The sequence below is a fragment of the Pseudorca crassidens genome, chromosome 12 (genome assembly GCF_039906515.1).
Source record: "Pseudorca crassidens isolate mPseCra1 chromosome 12, mPseCra1.hap1, whole genome shotgun sequence".
Lineage (NCBI taxonomy): Eukaryota > Metazoa > Chordata > Mammalia > Artiodactyla > Delphinidae > Pseudorca > Pseudorca crassidens.
The window spans coordinates 4,338,958-4,366,484 of NC_090307.1; the positions used below are offsets into that span (position 1 = coordinate 4,338,958).

At 52.2% G+C, this 27,527-nt stretch overlaps 1 protein-coding gene across 2 annotated transcripts in view; it reads right to left on the reverse strand.

Annotated features, from left to right (window-relative positions):
- The window catches only part of ZNF407 (zinc finger protein 407), a 480,028-nt gene that overhangs the window by 41,998 nt on the left and 410,503 nt on the right, over nucleotides 1–27,527 (reverse strand). Inside the window, exon 9 of one of the 2 annotated variants that reach the window (XM_067698827.1) lies at nucleotides 16,338–18,798. The exons of the other annotated variant lie outside the window; for it this stretch is intronic. Within the exon in view, the coding sequence (XP_067554928.1) occupies nucleotides 17,465–18,798 (1,334 nt within the window). The 3' untranslated portion in view covers nucleotides 16,338–17,464. Of the gene's footprint in view, nucleotides 1–16,337; nucleotides 18,799–27,527 lie in introns of those variants that run through there. 2 annotated transcript variants of the gene reach the window in all.

The window sequence follows — 27,527 nt, forward strand, 5'->3', positions numbered from 1 at the left end:
GAAGGCCATCCTGGACTGTGGAAAAGAAACAGCTGAAACAGAGAGGCTGCTGCAGTGGTTCAGGCAAGAAATGGTGGCTGGAACAAGGTAGGTAGAGAAGAGGGCCATCTGGGATCAGAAGCCTGAGTCACCAGATGAGTGTAGGGAAAAGAGGTCAAGGATGGCTCCTAGCTTTTGGATTGAGCAACTGAGGGAACATGGTTCCATTTACTGGGGTGGGATGTGGAAACTTCTGGAAAGAGCAGGTTGCGTGTAGATCAACAGTTTTGTTTAGAAGGGGACATGATGATGGGGATGAGGATGATGATGGGGATGATGATGGAGATGACGATGGTGATGGGGATGGAGATGATGATGATGGTGATGGAGATGGGGATGATGATGGTGATGGAGATGGAGATGATGATGACGATGGTGATGGAGATGGGGATGATGATGGTGATAGAGATGGAGATGATGATGATGATGGTGATGGAGATGGGGATGAGGATGATGATGGTGATCGAGATGGGGATGATGCTGGTGATAGAGATGGAGATGATGATGGTGATGGAGATGGGGATGATGATGGTGATAGAGATGCAGATGATGATGATGATGGTGATGGAGACGGGGATGATGATGGTGATAGAGATGGAGATGATGATGATGATGGTGATGGAGATGGGGATGATGATGATGATGGAGATGGGGAAGATGATGGTGATGGAGATGGGGATGATGATGGTGATAGAGATGGAGATGATGATGATGATGGTGATGGAGATGGGGATGATGATGATGATGGTGATGGAGATGGGGATGATGATGGTGATGGACATAACGATGATGATGACGGTGACGGGGTTGATGATGATGATGGAGATGATGATGGCTCACATTCTGGAGTGCTTATTCTTTGCCAGGCACTCTTTAAAGTGCTTTACTTGCAACCTTACCAGCATTGTAAGGATGAACGTAGGAAAGAGAAGTTAGAAGACACATCTAAATAAACAAAATCCCACTGAAGCTAATGAATGGTTTCCAGTGCAAAGACTTCAGTATTACCCAAAACAGCAGTTTTCAAACAAACAAAAAAATTCCCCTGCACGTGGCACCAACTAAAATGTGGATTCCTGGGTCCTTCTGGGGCGAGTCCCAGAAATCTGTTTTTTTTTTTTTTTTTTTTTTTTTTGCGGTACGCGGGCCTCTCACTGTTGCGGCCTCTCCTGTTGCGGAGCACAGGCTCCGGACGCGCAGGCTCAGCGGCCATGGCTCACAGGCCCAGCCGCTCCGCGGCACGTGGGATCCTCCCGGACAGGGGCACGAACCCATGTCCCCTGCATCGGCAGGCGGACTCTCAACCACTGCGCCACCAGGGAAGCCCCAGAAATCTGTATTTTAACAATCCCCCACCAAGTCCTTCTGAGGCTAATGGTCCAAGGCGGTGACTTCCAAATGCAGGCTGCTGACTTACTGGGGTATCTTGAAATCAACTGAGGGGGTATGACAAGCAATTTTATAAAAATACAATGGAACAGATTAGGAAACATCAGGGCGCATCACAGCAGTAAGGGTACGACCTGCTTTGTGAAGCTCTTCTCTCAGCTACATCTACGTTCACGTATGTGGGCATGAGGGTGCCCTAAGAAACACGTTCTTCTCTGTAGCTCACCGTCAAAAGTTTTGAAACCGCTGGCCAAGGGGACACGCTTTGAGAAAGGTGCCCGAGAGCTGTTCAGCACAACTGGTTCGACACAGGTGCTGCAGGAGGGCTGCGGCCACCTGGCGGATGGCACTGACATCAGCCGCTGCAGGGGAGCCCCTCTGACCCAGAGTCCCCGGTCTGCCTTGGAGCCCACGTGGCTGCGCTGTGTCCTCCCTCCTCACCCCACACGCTCCCTCCCTGCTCTGCGCCGGCCCAGCCGCAAGCAGCTCTTGTCTGTGCGCACGTGCCCTCCACTGAGGAGGCTCTGTGGTCTCCATCCTGAACGAAGCATGCCTGACTCTCCCGGCTGGCCTTCCGCCGCCCCCGACCCCTCCATCCAGCGCATCTCCTACATCCCTCAGATGGTTCCGCCCACAGCCGTGGCTCTGACTCTCACATCTTTCTTCCTCCATCGAATGGTCCAGCGCTGAGTATTTACATGTAGTGGGCTTCCCGCAGGCACGATGGCTTCAAGAGTCAGATGACGCACACAGTCCCCGCCCGGGAGAGGCCTGCAGGCTGCCGTGGAGCCATCACCACCCAGGGAGAGAGGGCAGCTTCCCTGCGAAGACAGCGCTGGACCAGCAGGGTGGGAGGGCGCTGCGGGTCGCCAGGCCCCTGGGCAGAGGGAAGGGAGGGACACGGGCAGGTGGTGGATGGAGGTGCCACTCCTTCCAAGGCTTGACGCAGGGACACACAGAGGAGGCTGGCCAGGTGGACATGGTCCCGGGATGTGTGAAGTGCATTAAGGAATTCACATTTTCTCAGGGAGGTAACGGGATCCCGCGTAGGGCTTGAGCAGAGGAGTCAGGTCACCTACGTTAAGAAGACTGTCTGGCCGTAGTGGAGCCAGTGGGACGGAGCAGGGTGAGAAGAGGTGCTGCCACTGGCTGTGCGGTGATTCCATTGATCCAGGCAAGAGATGGGGATGGCTTCCTTCCACTAAACGCTCTCCTCGTCTCCTCAACTAGACTGAATCAACTCCCAGACCCTACGGGGCGACCTTAGCAGCCATCCGAGTGGAAGAGCTCACCCGCCTCACGCCTGGGCTGAACGGGCTCCCAGACGCCCTCCAGACCACAGGCCTAACAGAAAACCCGGGCAGCGTGCTCTCTCCAGCAACTCAGTGAGTCCGAGGGTGTCTACTCTGCGCCCCCCCACCCCCCGCGTGTATCTTTGATTCCACCCGTCTCAAGGCAGCCTCTTCTTGGTCTTCTTTCCTCTGGGTTTACCGTTATGGGTAAGTTCATTCAACTGTTTCCCCTCTGACCTGGTTCCTGAACCTCTGGCCACAAGACAACCTTGTCTACCCCAGCAGGTGGCCTGTGGTCAGTCTTGTTCCCAGGAGGGAAGTGGATGCTGGGGCCACGTCTGAGCCCGTGCACTGTGGGTGGGGAGGTGTGTGCACCCCTGCTAATGGGTGAGCTTCTAGTAGTCAGCACCCATGGGGGCGGGGATCGCAGAGGTGCGACCTTTCTTCACGGGTGGACCGCCATCAAGCCAGATGCTCCCCTTCTCCTTCAAGGACCCAGGAAGATCGGAGCCGGAAGGGGCCTTCAGGGCCTTGCCACACGGCCCAGGCCATCGCTGAGAGATGGGAAAAGCAAACCTCGAGGTCTCACGTGATTTCTTGGTGACTCAGTTGGAGTGACGGTCCATTTGCGCACGTGAAGTTGCTGAATGCAAATGTTAGCATCTATGTGTATCTCTGTTCAACGTAATCTTATCCGGGGGCTCAGGACAGGACAAGGCCTCAATCCCCTTTGAATTCATAAGGGCACCTGGCCCAGTCTTAGTCTGGTGGTAAAAGCTAGGAAACGCGGGGACAGCTGGCTGACTAGTTGGTTGTTGAGGCTGATCGTGGATATGACTCTTTGGTGGATAGTTTTAAATATTCAGCATTCAGGTCCCATTCCAGACAGACGGACCTACTGTCGTGGGCAGAGCTGAGAGTCTAAGCTCAGGATTTGCTGGTCGGAACGCAAGCTTCCTGTGCTGCCGTCCTATCGAGGCTGTGCTACAGGCTCTCGGCATTTGTTCTCTTAAGACAGGTTAATGCCGTGCCCAGAGACGCTCCCTGAACCTGCTCCGAGTCCCAGCAGGCCCAGCCGGTCTGCTCTCAGGTGGTGCGTCTGGGTGGCACTAGGATTCTCTCCATGTCTCTCAACTCTTCTCAGCGTTGGGACTCAGGTCTTTGGGGTGGAAATCGGAGGACTGTCCCTGTCACTTACTGCTGTTATCGTGGGGAGGAAATCAAATGCTCAGGTCCATAATAGAAGTCTACACTCTGGGGACTTAAAGCGTCAAAAATTAATGCCCTGGGCTTCCCTGGTGGCGCAGTGGTTGAGAGTCCGCCTGCCGATGCAGGGGACGCGGGTTCGTGCCCGGGTCCGGGAGGATCCCACATGCCGCGGAGCGGCTGGGCCCGTGAGCCATGGCCGCTGAGCCTGCGCGTCCGGAGCCTGTGCTCCGCAACGGGAGAGGCCACAACAGTGAGAGGCCCGCGTACCGCAAAAAAGAAAAAAAAAAATTAATGCCCTTTTCTTTTTCTTCCGAGTTCAGAACCAGCTGAGAAGTAAGATGCCAAAGACGAGTCCGCTTTATCACTAACACACGGATTGAAGGGCTGGGCTTTGGATCCGAGGCTGACAAGGGTTACTAGCCTGCCCGACGGCCTGCCCCCTGCCCACCCACCCCTCCCAAGCAGTGTAGGCCTTGGGCAGCCCACCCACGTGGGGAAAGTCTGGCGCAGCAGAGTAGACAGTTACTTAGGATAGAAGAGGTTCGAGAAGAAAGTGAATCGCCAGTTCCTCCAAACTTCCCCCCGACGTGCGTCACAGCACTGTGCGCCACAACACTGTGGCGGAAGGGAGACCAGGATCTTATGCCAGTGCAGGTCCCTTCCCGTGAAGCACGACACCAAGGAAACAGAGCCTCCCACCCACGCCCTGACCCTGCTGGCCAATCAGCAGGGCCGTCGCCCCAACTCCGCCAGGTCCGCCAGCTGCTGGAAGCTGCTGTTAGCACATTGCATCTAGAGAAGGAGACTATGACCCGAAAGGCCACACGCCTGATACAACATGTTTCTGCGGATCCAGAACCCGAATCAGAGCCCTGGGGAGTCCCAAAGGTCAACAGCACGGCCACTGGCTACTGAACAAAATTCAGAGATGGGTCACACGTGAAGCCAGCCTACACTCAGCCAGGAACAAGCAACAGTAACAACGCTGTCAGACGCCAAAGCGTTCGGGAGACTTAAGACCGAGCCTAACGCCATTTTGCTACCTGAGTGCTGCTGACCAACGTCAGGACACGGATGAAATCTTCCATTCCATGTAGCTCTCCCCTCCTGAGAATCATTCCTTCCTTTCTTGGTTACAGCACATATACATTTTCCATCTTCCCCCTTTTTTACACCCTCTAGTTGAGTTGTGTAAATAGACTCAAGATGGCAGAGTACGTCAGTAAAACCATTTGAGATGTGAATAGTCTACTGGTGGCTTCTGGCCGTTTCTGACTATTTAAATACATATTCTAAAAGTTACTTGGTGTGCAACAGTATGTAATTTAGTCTCTTGCTCAGATAACTAGACATGGCCGAGATGATTATTATACGGTTAATTGGTAGGAATTATCATCAGTCCATTTGAAGTAACAGACTCAATTGTTTTCCAATAGCCAAGGGGGGTGGGAGGGCAGGATTTCCAACATGTACACCAGAAACTGGGGAAACGACATGCTTTCATCCCACAGCCTGTGGACCGAAGAACTCTCTTTGTTTGGACACATCCCGCTCCATGGCCGGTGACCTGGCACTTCCCCGATGCCGTCAGGCCTCCCTGGGCTCATCCCGAGGGGCAGCAGGGCACACGTCAAGTCAAATGGGAATCAGTTCAGTGCGCTTGGCTTCTTGGATGGAGGAAGTGTCAGTTTTTCTTTTTTTTTTAACACAGAACTATTCCCTTCCTACATCATCATTAAGTGTATTTACTTATTATTATTTTTTTAATATTCAGACAACTACAGCTCTTCAAATACTAAAGGAAGCAGCAGCCCTGAAGCAGGAAGTGCTGGGTTTAAGCCGCAGGGCCCTGAGGCTGGGCCCTCCGTCCTGAGCACCTCTGCACCCACAGTGTGAGGTCAGCCCCGGGGTCCTGCAGTGAGGGGTCAGAGGCGCGTGCAGCGCAAGAGGCGGCTTTCACTGCTTCTCCAAGTTTTCCTTAAGCGACGGCGGTGGCGGCTCTGTGACCCCGAGCTCAGCCCTCTCAACGCAAACAGCCAGCTCAAGAGAAAAACAGATACCGTATGCTAACACATATGTATGGAATCTAAGAAAAAAAAAAGGTCATTAAGAACCTAGGGGTAAGACGGGAATAAAGACACAGACCTACTACAGCATGGACTTGAGGATATGGGGGGGGAAGGGTGAGCTGGGACGAAGTGAGAGAGTGGCATGGACATATATACACTACCAAACGTAAGGTAGATAGCTAGTGGGAAGCAGCCGCATAGCACAGGGAGATCAGCTCGGTGCTTTGTGACCACCTAGAGGGGTGGGATAGGGAGGGCAGGAGGGAGGCTCAAGAGGGAGGGGATATGGGGATATATGTATATACATATAACTGATTCACTTTGTTATACAGCAGAAACTAACACAACATTGTAAAGCAATTATACTCCAATAAAGATGCTTAAAAAAATAAATAAACAAAAAACAGCCCAACGAAGGGCTGCTGCCACCTCCTCAGCCCCTTCCCCGTTTCTCCAGGGCTGATCTTGAGGAGGGAGCCAGTAACTGCGCTAGTTTGCCGTCTGGGGGAGAAGTCTGTTGCAGTCTGTTGACAGTCAAACTGATGCCTAGGCTGGAGACACCAGTCTGTTAACTTCCCGTTAGGACAGAGGATTTCGTACCCTCATCTTAAACACCTCCTTCCCTCTATCCTCCCAGCTTAATTATAGTACCATTTTTATTAAACTCATCTTCAGTATCAGCATTATGACTATGTAAATATTGTTCGTTGATGAACCAGGTGATTCGATGTTCTTTCTTATACACTTGTTTAGTTTTTACCGGCGTTAATATTACCTCATCGTTTTTACCAGCTTAGATTTTTAATATGCCGTCACTCATTCTTTCCAAACTATCCAAACTTTCTGAACATATTTTCCATACAAATGAATACACCAAGTCATCCATCACTCCTGTTCTTCTTCTCGTAGAGCCCTCCTTTTACCTGCTCTAATAAGAATCCTGGAAATTCCCTTTGCTGCTCCTAGGTTGATCTTCTGTCCCTGAATCTCAAGACGAATCTGCCTTCTGCAAGAGCATGTGTTTCAGCAGCTTCATGCAAAAAGGCACACGGGAGGCAAACCTTTGGAGAGATTACACATCTGACACGTCTTTATTGTACCATTCTACTTGATTGATAGTTCAGCTGGATATACAATTCTTGGATAATAAAATTTTCCCTAAAGAGTTTGAAGATATCCCTTTTTTGATTTCCAGTATTCAGGACTGCTTTCAGAAGTCTGATGACGTTCTTTTGACTTCCTTTGTGTGATCTGTCACTTTTTTCTGACAGCTTTCAGTATTGCATATTCTGGGCTTCTGAAATTCCATGTTGATATGCCTAGTATGGTCCTCTTCATTCATTTTGCTAAGCACTTAATGGGTCTTTCAAGCTGAAAGCTCGTATCCCTCAGTCTGGTAAATTTTCTTGGATTAATTCTTTGATAATTTCTTTCTTTTCCTTTCCCCCATTTTCCCTTTCTAGAACTTCTCTTTGTTTCAGATTCCCCCGTATGGATATTTTAATTTTCTGATTTGTTGGATCTCCTCTATATTCAATTCCTGTGTCTTTTGGTCTCACTTTCTGAGAGCTTGCCTTGATGTTACCTTCCAACCTTTTGACGAACCTTTAAAAATGGCATGTACTTCGCTTTTAAGTTCCTGGAGTTCTTTCTTGTTACTTTTTAAAAATACAGACATTTGTTATTATTTCATGGAAAATATGCATTCCCTTATTATCAAATTGCAGCTTTGGATGTCCCCTTTAAATATGTTTCTGCTGAATTTCTTCCTTTTCCCCCTTCTTATTTTTTTTCTTTTTGATTCACGTTGCTCCTTGGTCTTTCGCCGATATTGGAGTGCTGCACGGAGGCTGCAGCGTGATCGGACAGTGGTTGGTTTCTTCACTGGGAAATCCGTCCACATCTGTCCATGGAGGTCTTCCCTCTGGGGCGATTCTGTTTCTCCAGAAAAGAATCCTCTGGTCTTCTAGCAGGGGTCACTTATTTGGTCTCCACTGCGCCAGAGCCCAGCAGGGGCGAGACTGGGAAGGTGGTTCTCAGTATACAGACTGTCCCCTGACCCCACTTTTCGCACGGCACCCCCAGTCCTTGCTGTGCGCCCAGCTCCAGAGCTTCCCCGGTTGGATTCCTCTGGCAGAAAAAGCTTCCAGTCGACCCTTGGATTAGGAAGTGGGGGAGGCGCGCCGCCTGGCTGTGGAGGTCAGGCCACTCCACCTGCCGCACGGATGTCGGAGCATCTCCTGATTCTGGAACACAAGCGGCCCCCTGCTGACTGGGAGCCCCGCCTGCTGGCGCCGAGGACCTGCTTTCTCCATGTCCCTCCGTTAGCTCCACCCTCCCACCCCCACCTTCCCCAAGCCCATCTTTGCCTCTGCTCTCGCCCGCCGCCCTCACTCCCTGCGTCTTTGTGGGATCTCACCTTGCTAGTCCTCGGCTTTCTTTTGCGGGTCTGGGGCAGGGGACACACGCAGGTCTGTGTTCAGTCCTCATGCCCAGCTGAGTCCAAGAAGTCCAGGCTGTCAGGTCCCCTCACGGAGTCCACGTACACCGCGACCCCTGCCGATGAGCCCCACTCGGCTGCTTGGCGGTGGGGTGGCGCAGCGGGGCGAGCCAGGGGAAGACCACAGGCCGCCAGGCCCGGCTCCTCTCCTGCCCGCGAACGTTCAGCGCGACTGAGGCTCCTGGCTCAGCACCTTCTGAGGGTCAAAGGGCGGCGAGAGCGGAAGGGGAGGCGCTGGACCTGGGGGCGCTCTGGGCGGGGGTCACCAGAGTGGGTGCCCACGATCCAGTGGGTACAGAAAGAAAACACCAGAACGTCTACTGATACGTGTTGTTATTAAAAAATCAAAGAGAACCCGTGGACGGGGACGCCGCCTCACCGGGGCAGCTTGTCACCTGCGGTCACAGGTGCTGAGGGCAGAGCCAGGCCCACAGAGCAGACGGCGCAGTGCCTCACGCTGCAGCTGCCCCATGCCCGGCCCGGTGGCCTCCAGATCAGGGGTCGTGGTCTTCACCAAGCTAAACCTCGCAAGCTGTGCTGCAGACCAGGGGCTGGAGACGGTCCCAGAGACGCGGGCCCAGGGGCTGAGCCCACCCTCTTCCTCCTCGCGCTGCGAGCTCCGTGCCAGCCGACACCACTGTAGCTCGAGGTCTGGCCAATTTATCAAATATCCGTTGACACTCACTTTTTGAAAAGGGGAATTCTGCCCTAATATGTAACGATAGTATATAGCCTTTTCCGTCAGCCAAGCAATAAAACACAGTTTACCTTCATTCCTGGCTCTATTTTCGTGTTTGTGCAGTTACACTACTGGTGCATAACATATGTAGATAATGTGTATACTTGCACACATCGGGAGTGGACAGCCTGAGGCACACAGCCCACCGCCCCGGGCCTCTGCCCGCGCCTGCCCGCGAGGCTGTCCCCTGAGGGGTGCTGGCGCCTGGGGAGCCCTCCTCCCACAGGTCCCACACGCCGGGGCTTGGTGTAGGGTTGGCTGTGCCTCCGAAGGAGCGAGGGCCCAGCTTTCTGTGCAGAACAATGAGGAAGGGAGCAGGGGGCAGGATGGGGCACAACGGCCACTCACAGGCCACGTGGTGGCCCCAGGACTGCTCCTGGGCCGTTGCTGCATCTTCCCAGGGACCCCCCGGGACGACCCCTCCGTCAGAACCCAAGACCCCCAAGAGTGCTGTTCCACTTTCAGAGGCACAGCTGCTGGGCCTGAAAAGCGATGGCGACCTTTGCAAAGATGGCTTGCGCAGAACCCAGCCCTCAAGGGGCATGCGGGTTAGGGGGCGCCGCCTCCCAGCGGGAGTCCTGCCCTCCACAGGGTCCGCAGGGGAGGGGTCAGGGAGAGGAGGCCGTTTCAGGAGAGACGCTGGTGTCTGGGCCGCTTCTCCAGCTGCCCTCCCCAGGCCTGAGCCTGGACAGCCCTCACTCCCATCCCAGGGGCCCAGGCCTCCGGCCGGACTGGCTCCACCTGCATCTCCCTCGGGGGAGTCCCCACCACGGCATCCCGGGGCTGGCCTTCTTCTGGGATTGAGGGGCCCAGGGTGGGCTCGGGGCCTGGAAAACCCAAATCACATTCACGAGAGGAAAACACAGGAACACGCATCAGTGAGCAGATCCCAGCTCTCACAAGTGGAGAAGTAAATGGAGGAGAGAAGCATCCAGGGAAAGCCGAGATGAGCCAGCAGTCCCCTGCCTCCTGTCCCTTCTGCGGAAACCTGCCTGGGTCAGCGTCTGGATCACACAGCACCTGAGAGCCGCTCGCTGCTGCCACGTGCCAAGAGGGACACCAGTACGCTGACCTCAGGGACCAGGACACAGGGTTGTGCCTCTCGTCAGCATCCTGGATGCAGGGCAGGGAACCCTCGAAGACCTGCTGCCCAGGAGCTGCTCAGGGAAGCAGCAGCAGGTCACCGTCTGCCTTCAGATGGTGGGGCGGGAACCAGGGCTTCTGCTGCCTGCTCCCATCCACCAGACTGTGGGCGGGGCGAGGGAGCCTGCTGCCGGGGGCCTGGACGTGTGCAGGTGCACAGGGCAGGGAAGGCCGGGGAACGCTCCAGCGGAACGGGAAAGTGCGGCAGGAAGAGGGAGAGGAGAAGCTGGCCCGAGGGCGGTGGGGGTGGTGAGGGGTCCAACCCCAGGTCTCCTGTCCCTTCAGAGGACTCAGGCCAGCCTGTGAACACACTCACCCAGCAGGCCGGCGAGCTCGGTGCAGGCCTTCCTGCTACAGGCAAGGCTACCCCAAGGTCCATGCCAAGGGCCTGGCGGGCAGAGAGTGGCAGAGAGCACGTGCACGCGGAGCAGGGTCACCCTCCCAGCCACGGCAGCGCTGGCGGTCTGAGGGGGGCTGTCCCGGCACCGCAGGGCTCCGGCAGCATCCCTGGCCTCCACTCACTAGATGCCAGTAGCACCCCGTACCCCTAGTTGTAACACCACCCACACTGGAGCTGTCCCACTTAGGACTGCACTGTGGAGCCCCTCAGGTCCCTGGCAAAGGGACCCACCCAGATGTGTCCCGCCCCATCCGGATGCATCCGCGGCTGTGAGCATAAGCCTTCTTCCTTAGACCATGAAAAGTGACTGGAAATTCAGCGTCAGGGGTTGCTCGATACCTGTTGTTCTTTACAAGGGATCCCCCAAGACTTCTCCCCCTAAGACCTGCTCCGTAAAGACATGTGGCTGGATCTAAGCCACTATCGAAGCTTCCCGATTTCAGAGGTACTGAGGCATGAGCGTGTGCCTTTCTGGAATCAGAGAAACCCGGTATTACTTTCCTCCTGTTGGTGCTTCTCTCTGGTCTCTAATGGACCAGCTTCATCTCAGGCCGCATCAGGGATGCAGCTGTGTGTAACAGCAGGCTCACGGTCGGGGCTGCATGTCCTGCTGCCACAAAGATCCCCCTCCAGAAAAGGAAAAGTCATGATCATTCAAGACCACCAAGAACACCAGGATTTCTTCTCCTGGCGTCAAGGAAGGAATAATGGGTGGAATAAATAGCACTGGCCCAGGACCTCAGGGCTACTAGCAAGAAATGGGGATAAGCGCACAGAATTCTAATTTTAAAAGAACAGAGCACAATTAGCCGGGGGTCCACAGGCACAGACTGTTATGCTTCCCTTAAGATTATGGTAATCACGAACCAAGAGGAAATCTTCTGCCATCTACTCCCGCTGACAAAAAGCTCAAAAGTCACCTTGACATGTACGACACGACCATGCGTGAACTCAGCTCAGTATTTGTCATGAGGTTCGGTCTCAGGACCTTCCTCATCAAGAAATCCCAGCAAAAGGTGGAAATAGGTAGAGAAACGTGTGTTGAGCCACTTGACCAATAAGAATTCTGTTCACACTGCATCTACTGCTCAATTCACGCCAAAGATTTTTGTTATTTGAGAAAATTATGACTAAAAAAACAGAAAGGAAGGCGAAGATAAAAATGAGGAAAACTGCAGAATAGAGAACTCATGTATTTACCCACTCACTCACGATGACCAGCGGAGGGCCCACGGTGTCCCAGTCTACGCTCATAGCTGGGGGCAAAGGTGACACTGCCCTTGAACTGACGCTCTGTTGGGGAAGCAGAGACAAAGGATAAGCCATCTGAGCTCCGTGAAGCGCACAGAGCAGGGAGCAGGTGGACAGCCCTCACTTCGCACCTGCCCAGAAATCACATCCTCGGGGACGGGGTGCGCTCCAGTTAACATCTCGTGTCGTGGCCAGAGCCCAGCCTCGCCTCTCGGGGCCTTCTTCTCCATGAGGGCGAGAAACCGGCTTGCAAGATGCCTGTGACTGCACCACTGTTAGCAGGAAAGTGCCTCGCTGTAAAGCCAGGCTCCGTAACAGGCCACATCGGGCAGCTCTGACGCGCAAGCATCTTCACCTCGGTGACCTGCAACAGGGGCAGAGGCAGAAGGCGGACCCAGCCAGGCGGCTGCATTTCCTTTAGGGCTCTGGCCCCCTTTTCAGATGGGTCAGGGTGGCTCTGAAGGTCCGCTGAGGCTTTGGGGAGCAGCAGGGCCAGAGGACAAAGGCCATCCTGCTAAGGGGACCCCTTCCCAGCCAACACCGCCCTGACCGCTTCCCACGCCTGGGGCAGCTGGCAGCCCCAGATAAGCCTGAACAAAGCTCCTCATCTCCAAACACGAACCCAGTTTGGAAATTAAAACACAAACGTGTACTTCGTGTTGCTTTTATCCCTCTACTTAAAAAGTCATTTGAAGAGTAACGCGAGCCATTCTGGAGCGAACTGGAAATGCAGCGACAGTGTGGACTGCTCCATGTGCTCTTGTTTATCCCGGTGATAAATTACCTTCTCATGATGCTGAAAGTCATGTTGAAATTAGGTCATTTTAAAAGAATTTATTAAAAGGTATTGAAAACGCAGAGCCATGGAGTAAGTAAAAGATTCCTTGACTGAGAGATTTATAATGGATTTAGTTAATTCTCCTAATGGGCCTTTGTGACCACGTGACTGAACAGGTGGTTCTGTCCGTCTCCTGGCCGGGCTTGCGCTGTCCCACACCCTCCGCGTCCAACTGCGCTGGAGAAACCGGAATCCTGGGCTGAGCTGGAGCCACCAGGTTCTCTATCTCATGCTTATTTCTCGAGGCGAAGATTCCTCACGAGGCCTCTGCTTCAGTGATTTTACAGACCAGAATCCAAGAAGGCAAAACAGTGCTTAAGTGACTTCCCCTTATTTCCATAACGTTGTGCACTTGTCGCCTTGCCGGCACGCAGACGGGCGCAGGTGCCAACAGCTCTGGTCCCCATCCTAGAATCCTGCACGCGAATTCTTCCTCAAGTACCTGCCTCCACGAAGACCATGCGCGTCCCTCCTGCTGACACAACTTGGTCTTATACTGAGTTCTCTGTTCCTAATTTCCATCTTCCCTGTATTAGAAAATGTTCGGGGTTCTCTCCCAACTTGTTGGCCGGAAATGGGGGCCCCTGGGGAAGCGCAGTTCACGGGCAGGACTGGAGGGAGGCCGGGTCCCGGGTTCACTGACCGCGAGCCACTTGGGCCGCCCGCTGCCACCTCACCTTCACTCCCTCATCCAGAGTCTCCACAATATTTATTTCACGGGGCTACTTTTCATGGCGACAAACCATTATCCCACAGTTGAAAGCCCGACCTCCAATTATGAAAACTGCCAAGGTGACCACCAAGAGGAGACCATCACGCTCTTCCGTCTGCGTGAAAACGTCTGGCGCCGGGTTCTTCCGCGGGCTCGCGGGCGCATGCGGGGACCGCCCCGGGGCGAGGGCGCAGGGCGCCTGCGCACTGGCCACACTCGGACCGCGCGACGCTGCCGCCGCCGCCGCCCAGGCCCGGCCGTGCTTTCTCTCTCCAATTGGAAAGCGGCGCCAGGTTTTCCCGTCAGCCGCTGCCACGTCTCCAAATGGCTTTTCAGTGTCAGGCCTATCAGGAAATTAACTCATCACGCAGTGACAGCTGCTAATTTTTTCCCCTTACATGTCAGATGGATCGCCCGCTGAAGCTAATAATGAATCACCAAAGCCTGATTAGAAGGTGCTTCCGAAACGTATAACTGCCATCTGAGCGAACTTTTTTCTTCATGTAAAATGATATCACCCTAGAGGAGCAGAAAACGGATTGTATTCTTCAGCAAGATGGAATAGGAGGCGGTTGCTTACGTGCGCTGGGCGCTCTCTTAAATGATGGGCTAATCTTAAACAGTAAAAGGAGTGAGAACTTAACAGCTCTTTTTGTAGTTTGCTCAATGAAGGGCCTTTCTTCTTTCCTAATTTTCTTCCTAGAACCTACTCTGGGTTAGGAGTCTAAGCTGGTACTTCAGTTCCTTCCTTATGCCATTGTTTCATGTTCGGGATAACAAAAGATTTGATAGAACCGAGAGATACAAATTCTGCCCATTGGTCACAGGATTTCCTAGACGCGGTGCTACTAGGCAGCAGGGCCCTTGCTGCTCAGCGGGGTGGTGGGTCCGAGCGGCGCAGGTGGGCGTGGCCAGGGCCAGGCCTGGACCTCCGCGGGGTCTTCTGCATGACCTGTTAGGTGACTGAGCAAAGATCCACTGAGGCTCCTCCGGGCTGTCTTCTAGGGCTTGGGGTCCACGTGTCTGGGTTGAGTTGATAAATGAATGGAACTTTCAGTGCTACGCTGACAGCATCTTATCACATTTACTGGGTTCTTCAAAGCAAATCAGGAAACAAGAGGAGTGTGCTTTGCCTCTCAGGTGATGTGGGTCTGTCTGCTTGGGTGTTGTGTGGGGTAGGACTTGATTTGGAGAAGCTCCCCCCCGCTCGGCTCCTACTGTTCAGTGAGGCCAGAGGCATCCGGAAGGATGCCTGTCTGAGCCACGCACTTCCCTTGTGACCTTATGCGGCTAGAGCTTTCTTCGTACGGAGACGGCGCTGCGGCGACTCTCCACCATGCACGCGGCATTGTCCACGTCCGTAGGCTGATTCATCCGGGCAGGGAGTCCCGGCTTCCTCTCCACGGGTCCTGGAGGCGCAATCGTTTAACTGGCTGTAGTTTAATAAAAAGGTGTTCCTTTTGGATTACAGTCTCCAAGTGAATATTTCTGTTGCTTTGCTTTTTTACTTCTTTAAGGTTCTACTTTCTCCAGCCCAACCTCCAGGAAGGCTAAGGCTCACCGTGTGTCCCTTGCAGACGATTGAGCTGCGGGGAGAGCGCCCGCATCGCCCTCGGCTGCGCCTCATCATTCCGAGGCCCACAGTTGTGTATGTGCTTCTTCAATCCCCTCACATTCCAGCAGCTGTGTAGGGAGAGAGAGAAGGGAGCCCACGTTAACCCGGCTCTACAGGTAATTACAGGACACAAGAGCTTAGTGAATCCTCTGCAGTCCTTCGGAGCCTTGAAACACCTTCGGTCCAATTTTCCTTTGCAAAGGCCTGCTCCTTTCATTGTGCATACAACGTGATTGCTGGTTTGACACTGCAGGCTACACTGGTTTCATGAAGGATTAAATGCCACCCGAGACATATTTACCCTAAATAAATCACAAACGGTAAACTGCAGCATGTCAGTGTCAACACCCAGAACTGCGGCAGAAAGGTTAGCCGTACAGCACTCAGCGCGGCTAGGGATTAGCGTCCAAGCCAAGGGCCGCAGGCTACAGCTAAGGGAGGAATGATCAAGAAGAAATATTCTCACTGAAAAACATACGCCCCCTCCCCCTTTTTTTTTAAAACGTGTGTGAGAAGCTTGGCGAGGGGCATCATTTTGTAAAGGTCACCTTCATTCCGACAGCACGCGGGAGTTGCTGCTGTCACTGTTTGCCTACGACGGTGTTGAACAGCAGCGGAACTGCCCGGCCGTTTTTAAGCAGCTGGAGCAAGTCGTACCCAGCTAGTTCTGAATCACGGTGTCAAACCTGAAATTTTCCCTTTTATTTTTTTGGAGGGGCAGCTGTATCAAGGGAGGTGCCCTCGGATGGGCGGGACCCAGGGCTCTGAGGACGAGGTCAGGGGAGGGGTAGCCGGCTGAGCAACCCAGCCAGGCTCGTTTCCAAGCTCACCTCTCAGGGAAGGTGTAAACGGGACTTTCATTTAGACCAAAACGGTGCCGTTTTCTCTTCCTTCCCTCCCTTCTGCTCTTCTCAATTTTTAGATACTAAGCATGACAGACTACGTTACTGTCACCAGAATCTAACTGGGCCACGTGCCAAACACTGAGAAAACGGCCCTGGGCTGCAGAGATGGCGGGCGGAACCCAGCACACTCGACGTGGGCAGATGGGGAAGGGAAATGAGTGTCAGACGCAGGCCAGTTCTCTTCAGTTTTTATAGCTGCCCATTGATTGGTTGGCTGCTGGAAAAAAATGTCATCATTATCTTTTAATGCTATAATTTTATTTCAAAGAAAAGAGAAACAGAACAGAAACAACCTTTGCATTTGGGGGAGGGGATGATTTTACAATTTTGGAAAAGGAAAAGGAGCAGTCGTATCAAGACACGAGTCAGCCGGCTATGGACTCGCATCCACAGTTGCGATGATCCCACAGCGAAGCACAGACAGTCCTGCCGGGGCCGAGGCTGCGGGGCACGGCTCTCTACCACTAATGTTTGATGTCAGCTCTTTCACGTGGACAGAAACCGCAGAGAAATCCTGCGAATATGATATCGACACTAAGAAACATTTGTTATAAAAGCAAAATATTGATACAAACAATATTTTCCAGAGTGCACATTTCATATAGACTTTATTGTATGAAACTAAGTCAAAATTAGAAGCATTGGGTTTTCTTAACCAAGGTTTATTTTAACTGAATATAAACGCCAAGGCTTTTCTTAACCGTAGGCTTAAGAAGGAATCTTTTAAGCAGAAGCAACCAGGGCGATGACCACACCTACGATGCCTGAAGGGAGGAAATCCATACATGAAACGAACAGGCTGCCTTTGGTTTGGGGACGCTGCGATCCTAAAATTTCCAGAAAAATGAAGAGGAGCCGACCGCTTCGACATGGTAATACGTGTAGCTGCAATTTTTAACCAAACGTGTAATAAAATGTTAAAACAGCGACATGCTGGACTGCAAGGGCAGCTGTGTCTCAAGCCATGAGACACACTGTTGTCACTCTTCTACTGCTGGGGCACAGTCCTTCCACAACTGAAACGGGAAAACATTTGTGGGGGGAACGAAAGAGAAAACAACTTAGCTTCTCGTCAGCACAGCGGACAGAACACAGGGAAGAGCATCCAGAGAAGAACCAAACTGTAGACAGACCTGCCTCCGGCGACCCCGCCCCACACGCGCGCCGGGCTCCCGCCCTGCGCGTCCACGTGCCCCGTGCGCGCGGTCGGCAGGGACGTCACCCGGCCCAGAGCCTGTGCGCGCTCCCGGGCAGCAGCCGTCACTGTCGCGAAGGCTTTGCAAACGGAGCGCAGGGAGCACGCGCCTTGGGTGCTGGTCGCTCCGCGTCCGCCCGGTGCCGGGGGTGGGGCAAGGCTCCGGGCTCAGGCCTCGTGAAGCTCGCTGCTCTCTCTATGGCTCTGGATTACCGCGGCCGCCGGGGAGTCCTCCTGGGTGTATATGACCATGCTCGTCAGCTGCTCTGTTTCGCCGGGGACCACAGCCTCGGCGCTGAGTGCGGCCCCGGCCTGCAGGATCTCCTGAGAGCCGGCCGTCTCTATCACGGTGTGCGAGTACACGCCCGTCTCGTCCTGCGCCCCCGGGGGCAGTTCTGTCACGATGTAATGAGTCGCCCCCTCGGGAAAGCCGCCGCCGGACTCCTGGACCATGGCCTGGACCAGCTCCTCGGTCACGATGATCTGCGAGATCTCGCCGTCCGACTCGGCCAGGTCCACGCGCTGGCCGTGGGCCTGGGCCTCCTGCATGATGATCTGGGAGCCCTCCCGGGCCAGCATATGCACGGTGCCCTCCTCGTTCACGATGACCTGCGTGACACCGTCCTTCATGAGCTGGCCGGCCGCGGCCGGGTCGCAGACTGCGAACTGCAGCACGCCCTGCACCACCTTCCTGAAGGCCAGCTGGGCGCGCTCCTGCGACGCGATCAGGGCCGCGGGCCGGACGGCGCGGCTCAGCGCCCCCGTGGGCTCCAGGGCGGTGCCACCGTCCTGCACGTCGTGGCACACGTGGATCTCGTGGGCCTCGGCCGGGGCTGCGGCGGGGTCCGCCGCCTGCCCTGGCAGCGGGACCAGCACGTCTCTGGGGCCGGCCCTGCCCTTCTCCTCGGCCGCGGCCCGGCCCTCCGCCCCTCCCAGCTCGGTGACCGCGCACAGCAGGGCGTCCAAGGCCGAGGCCGTGTCCGGCGGGGGGATGCCGGCCTCGGCCAGGTCTAGAATCCCCTGCTTGGTCACCTGCTGAATTGCAGCCCCGCTGGGGCTGAGGGGCGCGTCCATGCCATGGCCTTCCATCGGGGCCCCCACGACCACCACCTGCGTGGCTCCGTCTGCCAGCTGTTCCGGCACCCCAGGCCCGGGCGCCCCGCCGCCCACGGGCGCCCCGCTCTGCCCCGCGGCGATGACCTGCCCGTCCTCCGTGATGTGCACCACCCGGGCCACCTGGCCGGCCAGTGCCAGCGTCTGCAGCGTGGCCGCGGCCGTCTCCTCCACGGAGGCGTCCAGGGCGAAGTCCCCGTCGTAGCCCTGGATGATGATGACCTGCTGCACCGGCTCCGGCGGCGCCGCCGGCCTCCTGCTGCCCCGCAGGGGCCTGTCCTTGACCGGAGACTCCTCCGCCAGTGCGGCCGCCGTGAAGGGGCTGTCCGTCTCCACGAACGTGGCCCCCTGGCCCTTCAGACGGCATTCGTAGGACTTGGACACAATGCCTAGGGGAGACAGGGACCAGTTAGAGTCCAGAAAAATGACTTTCAGGCTTAAAAGTAAGACAGTTCTTCCGTAGAAGCTTTAGAACCTCAGCTGCTCAGAGCAGCCGGCTCCCAGCCTCAGGGCCTCGGCCCGGCGCTGGGCGCTCGGAGGAATCTGACACGGGTGCTCCCGGCTAAGAGCGGTCACAGAGGACATCCGTGCGGTAAGTGAGCGATGCCCACACCTCTGGTCTACTGTCCGGATACAATCTCATCGGCCTCCCTTCGCTTTTCAGCTCCTGGGGAAGGGATACAGTCGAGTCCTCTCAATTACGGTCATTTCTAACAAGATACTCAGTCGGTGGTGGTGAGTGCAGACCAGTAACAGTCAGTAGCAGTATCTCCTAACCCAAAGGAAAAATCTTTTTTTTAATGTCCAAATATTAGCTACAGTATATTTGTTTCTTCAACAAAAAGAATGAAAGCTCTGCATATTAAATTTATAAATAAGCCCTGGATAAACACAGCTCTATGAGTTTCACCTTCTGTGTCGGGTGCTAAGCTGGGGGCAAAGGCGGCTGGCCCGCCAGGCGCGCCCCCCCACCCCTTCCCCGGAGGCCTGTGGGTGGAGACCCGGGCGCCCAGCCCAGATGCAGGGGCTCTGCTGCCGGGGCTCAGGGGCGGTGGACAGGCCAGAACTGAGTGCACAGCCGTGTCAGCCACGAGAGCCGATGCCACTCTGTCGCTGTGACGTTTGGCCAAGTGCCTGGCATGCAGCCACCATTCAGCAAAGATGCGTTTGTTGAATGACTTAAATATCGTGTAAGGTGAGAAGCACTACAGCAGAGAATAAACACACTCAGGCTCACAGCCAGCCGGAGGGAAAGGAATATTCAAGCTCTCCCTTGGGGCTGGGAAGGGGAAGAGCCTGGAGACAGAGCAGCCCAGGGCCAAGCAGAGGTGAGTCTGGGGGGCCGGGGTCTTGGGCTGGGCTGGCTTTTAGGGGATTAGATAGCTCGGCCCCCGCCAGGCTCTCCGGGCCTCTTCTGACAGGAGGCACTAAGACATCTGGACCACAGTCTGTGGAGAGAAGACACCTGTTGAATGTTTTTAAGCAGGAAAGTAAAACGAGTGCATCTGTTTTAGAATTGTGACAGAGGGTACAGCATTTATTATCATAAATACTAGCCCCAAATTCCTCTTAGTGAAAACACTGTGACTGTTTCAGAAAATGCAGAGATAAGCCCTTGGGACAAAGGCATATGCAAAATGCAGGGGTCAGGAGAGCCCAGAGAAGGGCAGGACTGGGGAGAGAGTGCCTGCAGGCTGCTGGCCTCAGCCCGATGGTCGGTCCCATCAGACAGCAACTGTCCCTCTCAGTCTGCATCTGAAGTCTGGACATCTGCCCGCCCAGGAAGGCACAGCAGCCCTGAGAGGCCTGCGGCTGCCGCCAGACTGAGAGTTTCAAGCCCGTCTAACAGATCCCGGGGCTGCAGGCCTGAGCTGGTCTCCTGTTACAAAAAGGAGGCTCTGGCCGCAGAACCGAGGGTGGAAGAGGAAGGATGCGGGGAGGGTGAGAGGCAGGGGCGGGTGCTGAGGACTGCAGGGTGTGTGCACACCCGGCCCCCAGTGCCACCTGTGACACAGGCGACACTTGTTTAATAACTCGACGGGGAAAGTATGAGTGAAAATTGTTGTCTCTGTCTTCATAAAAAAGAGTTTAAACAGAGTTCCTATTTTCTCCCTTAAGTCTTTAATTTTCTATCAGTTTTTTATTACAGCCTCCTTCCCTCCTAAGTAAGAGAATGATCTCTAAATGATCTATAGTATTTCTTTATCTCAATGGCAAACCACTTTTTAAAAATATTTCACTTTAGTCTCCCTCATGTAGGTCCTTTTTTAAAGAAAAGCACACTTTACCCTTACCAAAGGAGAAAAAAGGATTAAGACTTATTAGATTATTATTGCTAACATTCCTTAAACATAAGACAACAATTTTGCTTACTGTGTTGGTGCCAGTCCGTATGAAAGCATTTCTTTCAATACAGAGTCCACTTTAAGCAAAGACCCAGACAAGGCCTGCCTTTCAGCAGGTACAGCATCTCAGGCAGGAACCACAGAAGCTGTTAAGTCATATTTACCAAGAGGACATAGCAGGCTCACATCCAGACTGTAGGCAATAGTCCCGGATTGCGAATCATGTGTGAAGTTATAAAAATGCAAACTCCTGGCCCATTCTGTGTGTGCTGGGACGTTTCATGTTCTGCGTCCACAGGTTCACAGGTCAGAAGTCTCAGGAAGTCAAGCCACCGCATCCCCCTTAACTCTTGAGGCCAGAGGGAGCCTCCCACTGGGTGGGGGTGAGGGAGCCAAGGGGTCTCCCGGGGCCCTGTGCTGCGGGGTCAGTGGGGGCAAAGCTTGGGGTGCGTCCTCGGGACTGATTTTCTGTACACCATGTACTTTCAGCCTCCGAGGCTCTGATTCCTAGTGAGGAAGTGAAATGTGTAAGTAATCCATTTTTGTAAGCAAAGATTAGGAACGATTAACATTTATTCTTTCTCAGAGAACTCTCTATAGTGCAAATCTTAGAAAGCTCATGGAACCATAGACTCCGTGGTCAGGAAAAGACCTGTGGGTCAATGGGACCATCCCCAGGAGCAGAAAATCCTGTTTGCTCATTCAGAGAATGCGGAACACTGGGCCCAGCGGACGCTGCTCGGGGCTGGGCCGTCAGCGGCAGGTGAACCAGGCCCAGCCGTGCCCGCACCAACCAGGCCAACATAAACCATCTTTTTTTTTTCTGGCTGCAGCATGTGGGATCTTAGTTCCCCATCCAGGGATCGAACCCATGCGTCCTGCAGTGGAAGTTCGGAGTCTTAACCACTGGACCACCAGGGAAGTCCCTGCCATCACATCTTAAAAGCTGTTCAAACCTTCCCAGAGGACGGTCCCAAATGTCGCCGATTCCAGCTAAATGATCTCCCTAACTATGGCTTTCTCTTGTTTACCCTCCTAGGAAAGGGGGGGACAATGGGGACCACACAAGCAGGCTCCCAGCCAGCTCTGACTGAGGTGTTCAGTGGCAGGCAGCCACCGAGCACCCACTGCGGGGTGCCAGGCGGTCACGGCACAGGGCAGCAGTCCCCACACTGGGAATCCGACCCCGGGGGCTCTGCAGGCTGGCCCAAGGTTATGTGAGCAGATGGAGAGTTCTAGGGAATCAGCCCAGTGTGTCTAAACTCACCTGCCCAGGGATGTGCCTGCCTTAGAGATATCCCCTCCACCTCCACGTGACCCTCTGCTTTACAAAAGGAAAACACACCCTTCACCATGGGACCCTCAGGAGGATCAGAGTTCAGAAGATAAGCATGAGATCAGGTTAAACCACTCAGACCCTAGGAGAAAAGGGCTGGATCACCTGTGGTCCATATGCTTTAATCTAATCGTGTGGGCATTTTCTGGACTTTAACCTTCCTGAACTCTCTCTCATCAAAGAGGTCAGAACGGGGCTCAGCGTAGGAGCAGAAGGCCCGCCCGATGGGCGAGGCACCCCACGGGCTCTCAGTTCACCCCTCCACGTAGGCCTGGGTCTCACCTGGTGGGTGTCGCCATCTCTGCCCAAGTTGCCACCTGCTAGGACCCCAAGATCTCCTGTCTACCATACTTGCCGACGTCTTCCTCTGCTAGGCCTGCAACTCCTCCCCTTGCCTCTGCGTTTCTACCGTGGATGGAACACTGCCCGTGCCTTCCTTACACTCTGAACCTGATCCAGTTTGCTTCTGCCCATTCTCTAAATCCAAGGTCATTTTCAGTTTAGAGTTTGGGAGAAAAAAGGAAATATGGATACAAAACATAAATAAGATATCCTTCAAATCACCCTCCCCCGTCCCTACCTGATTACTGCCCTTACATTAAAAGAGGAGGAACTACTGTAGCTGGGAGAGAACAGATACCCTGCTCTTTGGTATTCTCTGAGGGAAATGCTACAGGCTTGAGTCCAGGCAATTCCCTTCTTCAGTCTGCAACTGGACGCGAAACCTCTTGGGTGCAGAATTATCCTCTGAATCCCGTGCGGCACTGATAATTATGCCATTCTGAACTACTTACTGACTGTATCTGAATCCGGAGGTGGGTTAAGCCACGTCCAGACCATGAAGTGAACTACGTGGGTAAATACTGCTGTCACTATGGGGTGTGACAAAGCTCATCATCAACATCTTCACCTCAGCTCAGCCCGAGCCCAGGGAGCCCATCGCAGTTCATAAACGTGAGTGCAGGTCTATCTTTGATTCAGCAATTTAATAACTTCGAGTGCTGTCAGTACTGCTTTGAAAAATAGCACCTATAAAATGTAACAGCCTCAATCAGATTGAAAAAGATTCACCCACTGAAGACTCTTCCATTTCGCCCATAATGAATTAATGTTGAGCTATGTAGAAGTTCAAGTGTCATTTAAACTAATGTGAATCTCTTCTGTAACGTTACATTCTGACCGGGCTATGACCAAGAATTTACTGGGCACATCAACTTCAATTTTTGAGATCTTTCTAGTAACTATGAACTGTAACGCTCACTAATGCAAATGGCCAGATGGATACAGTATCTGGAACACAGCAAGTTTGTACAGATTTTATCCTTAACCGCTTAGTCACTGTTATTGCTCCAAAACTGCGCAAATCTTTAATGAAGCACGATAATCAACATATTATTTACATTACACTTGACAGTTTTCAAAGACAACGTAGGATTTCATGCTAATAGTAGCTAATCAAATAATGTGTCTAAATCAGTCTTTTTTGGATCTGTTTCCAATAGGACAATAAGTAGCTTTGTGTAGAAGGTGCAAATGCAGGTGAAATGCAGCCTTATGCCTGTGTATGAAATCCCAGCTCACTGCTTGTTTGCTTTCTTTCATGAGTACAGAGGTATTTTACCGCCTTCCCATAGCTCAACGTATTGAAAGTTTACAACTCGGTTGAAATGAAAAGAGTTCTTTTGAGGGGGGGGGGCGCGGTTTGAGGAGCTGTTTTCAGGGAGGTGCTTTCTAATTAGGCTCCCTTCTCCAGAAGATTATTGTGGAGCTCAGTGCCTTCTCACCTGTCCCCTTGGAAGAGGACATCTCCAGAGCTGAAAACACAAGCTCCGTCACGCAGGAGCAGAGGGGTTAGGCTGCAGACTCATGCTCCCCGGAACCGTGCTAATGGCTCTGTTCTGCTGTCTGCCGAGCTGCTGGGAAGCTACAAATAGGGTTTACTACCTGACTACTTCCTTTTTGTGTGTGTGTGTTATTCTTTCGTTACTGTCATCATTTTTTCTCACAGAATAAATACCTTATGCTTTTGTTAAGCTTACATTTAATTAAAACGTACAGAATTTGTGCAGTAAACTCAAATGAAACAAATAAAACAAGGCCCCCTCTCTTGAAGGCATACGTTGTGAATGAAAAATGTCATTACAGACTAAAAAATTTTGCAGTAAACAGGGCCTACAGAGAGAAGTTTCCCCTGTAATGACATCCATAAAATACACAAATGGCACTTTTAGCACCATCCTGAATATGGCATTTTCTGTGCTCTATACACAATCTAAATGGTTTGCTCATAGAGCATAATACTCCATTGGGTTTATAGAACAATCAATGTTCCATAAAATGATGTATTTATCCAGTAGTAGGCTCAGCAGTTACTGGTGTACGGCACCGCAGGACAGAGGCTGGGCTCGCACGCGGGCTGCAAACCTTGGCTCACCTCAACGGCTTCATCTCATCTGTGTCAAGTAATTTGTTGAAGACTCAGCTTGGCTTAAAAAAAAACTTGTAATAAAAATTCATAGAGTTTTCAGGAGAATGAAAGCTGATGACAATAGAAAGGTCACATTGTGTCGCCACTAAAGGGGTCAAAGGTCATGAGCAGTTCTAAAACCGAAAGTAGATTTCATGCATCGCCTAGCAGATAAAGATGGCATTAAAAGGACTTGTGTGGCTGAAATGTCGACCGCACCAGGGAAGCCTGTGCTAATATCCGATGTGAGCCACTTTGCTGCCAGCAGCCAGCATTCATTTTGCATTTCTAAGCTACTTCTGAAACGGTATTACATGTTTATACACTGCTAGGTTACGTCTCAGACACCGTGTGTGTTTTAGATTTTATATTTAGGGAGCGCCCTAAGCTTGAAAACGCTAGGCTGCCTCACCGTCATAATTAAAGCACCTCAAATATGACGCAAGTAAAAAAGTAATGCCTTTTATATAAAAATTTGGGGCACGCATGACACTGTGCTTCTTAGGCCACATACAATTTTCCTCAACTTCAGTTTTAAGATGTAACTTTAACAAGAATGTTACGAAATCACACTTAATGTCTATTAAAATGAAATAATATTAACAGATTAGGCTAATAAATTAGAGCCGTATTTTTTTTTTTTATTTTTATTTAGAGCCGTATTTTAACGTCAAAAAAGCTTCTACGTTTCTCAAGTGAAAGCAGGAAAAATGACAAATTAAAATTCAATGAAATATAATCTTTTAGAAATTTCAAAGCAGGTAATAAAGTATTCTTATAATGGCAGTCACCAATAGTACAGCCAGTCAAATTGATATCAATAACTGCTCTATAATGTATTTATTTTTTTGGACAATAAAAATAACCGGTATTCCGGTATTCCTCCAGGAAGCCCCCCACGAGCGCCCCCTGCAGCCCAGGCTTGAATAAGTGCCGGATGCTCCCCACACAGAATGCTCTGCATCCTGGCATCCCTGCAGAAAACCCCGACCAAGTCGTTCAGGAAAGACGATCACAGCCAGTGTGGTCCAGGATCGTAGTGGGCTGTGGACCAAAATGACAATTTCACCATCTTTTTCTTTTTTTTTTGAGAGGTAACAAAGGACGGTCAGTACCTTATGTCTATTATTTTCAAGGGTTAGAAATGCTTTCTGGCCAATGTTAATAAAATTCACACACAAATTAGAAATACTGAGGTTACTGGAGAACAAAATTAAAATGCTCTTCAGATTCTGCCATGCTTGTTGAATGTGATGGCTATACAAGTGAGATTTATTTCAGAGCACAGGGCTTGTGCTGGTCATTCTGAAACCTACACTGCTGTGCACTGGCCTAAGGATGTGTTAAATACACGACAACCCGATAAATAATTTTGGTAATTATCTGCTTTATGCCACAAATAAGCACAGCGGTCTGTGTTAGAGAGTTATAGTTAAAGTCATCGCTCTGTCCTTAATTTCATGAAGGCCATTATGTTCTAGGAAGAGATGAGGAAAATTATTTTTCTGTGAAAAATTAACTGAAGTCCACATCATTTCTGAGAAGCTTTCACATAGGTTCAAACATACAGTTTTATAAGACACGCCGTGCGAGTTTTACTGAAGGAAGATGTACAAGAAGGCAGGAGCCAGATTTAGGTAACAAAAGCCTTAGTCCTTTTTTCCTCAATTATCACTAGTAGCACCCTTAGGACTGGCAGCGATCAAAGGTAACCAGATAAGACCCCTGAAAGAACTTCTAAGATATCCGGGAAAAACCAAGAATAAATTTAATGTTAAGTTGGAAATGCAGAACCGGCCAGGTTTCTAACTTTGCGTGGAGGGTCTCCACAGGCCTCGGTATTTCCATGGGCACTGAAGAGTGACAAAGAGTAAAAGACAATATTTTACCTTTAAAGTCACAAACCCTAAGCAATTTTGTATTATATCAGACCCTTAGGTATATACTATCACTCCCCTGCATGAAGCTCTAATGGGAATCACACACACAAATCTCCCTCAGGAAGATGAGTCCTTTAAGGTCATCCTGACAGGCTTCTGGGCACGGATGCTGCGGGGAGGGCATGTTAACTGCTTCTCTGCTCCTGCCGAGGCCTGTCCGTCAGGATGTGACCACAGAACTTTGGAAATTTGACTCGTGACAGAAATAGTGTCATCATGCTTCACGAATGTGACAAAACGGGACTAAAATTAGAAGGTAAGGTGCCCTGATCTCGTCATTTACCCTCAAAGAGCACTTCTTAAAACAGCCAGGTGGTTTACTAGCAGAAAGCACTCAGATGCCTTGAACAAGGTAGGGAGGGTGGGGGCTGTGTGTGTCAGTGCACTTGGCATCCTGCATTCATTCTGGGGGTTACGGTGGGCCCTGGCCACCATGGGGGAGCCCATCTGGGACACTCGTGTGCTTCCCCAGTGCGGCTCTCACCCTGCACCTCCGACCTCACCTGTCTCGTGCTCGTGGGACCAGCTGATGAAAAGTAAACTGCGCCCCACATGCTTGCATTTGGGGAGCTTGGGGGCTTGAACAAGCAGTGGAGTTTTAGGCCAGCAGCATTTCTGAAGGCCTTCGAAGACTCCAGATAAACAGCAGCCCTGTCTGTTTACTGCAAGGCTGCCTCCGTTTGACTTAAAGATGTTAACTTAGACTAGCACTGACATTCTTTTGGGAGTTATGGAATCGGAAAGTTAGGAAGCCCGACGATCTTTTCCTAAATGTGCTCTGACCACTTATAAATCTCCCCATACAGATAATGCAATATTAGGAGACAAGGCCTAGCTTTCAAAAGTTGTAACTGTTACGCGCACTTAAAAGGTAAAATTACGCAACTAAGGAGCCCAGCCAAGCCGTTAGGGGGCCTCCGCTAACAGGCTGACTTCACAGGCCAGCAGCAGATTGAACTGGCCTCCTTTGTTTCTCTGGCAAACCCTACAAAAAAATCACATTCACTTTTGGAGGCAGGTTCAGATTTCC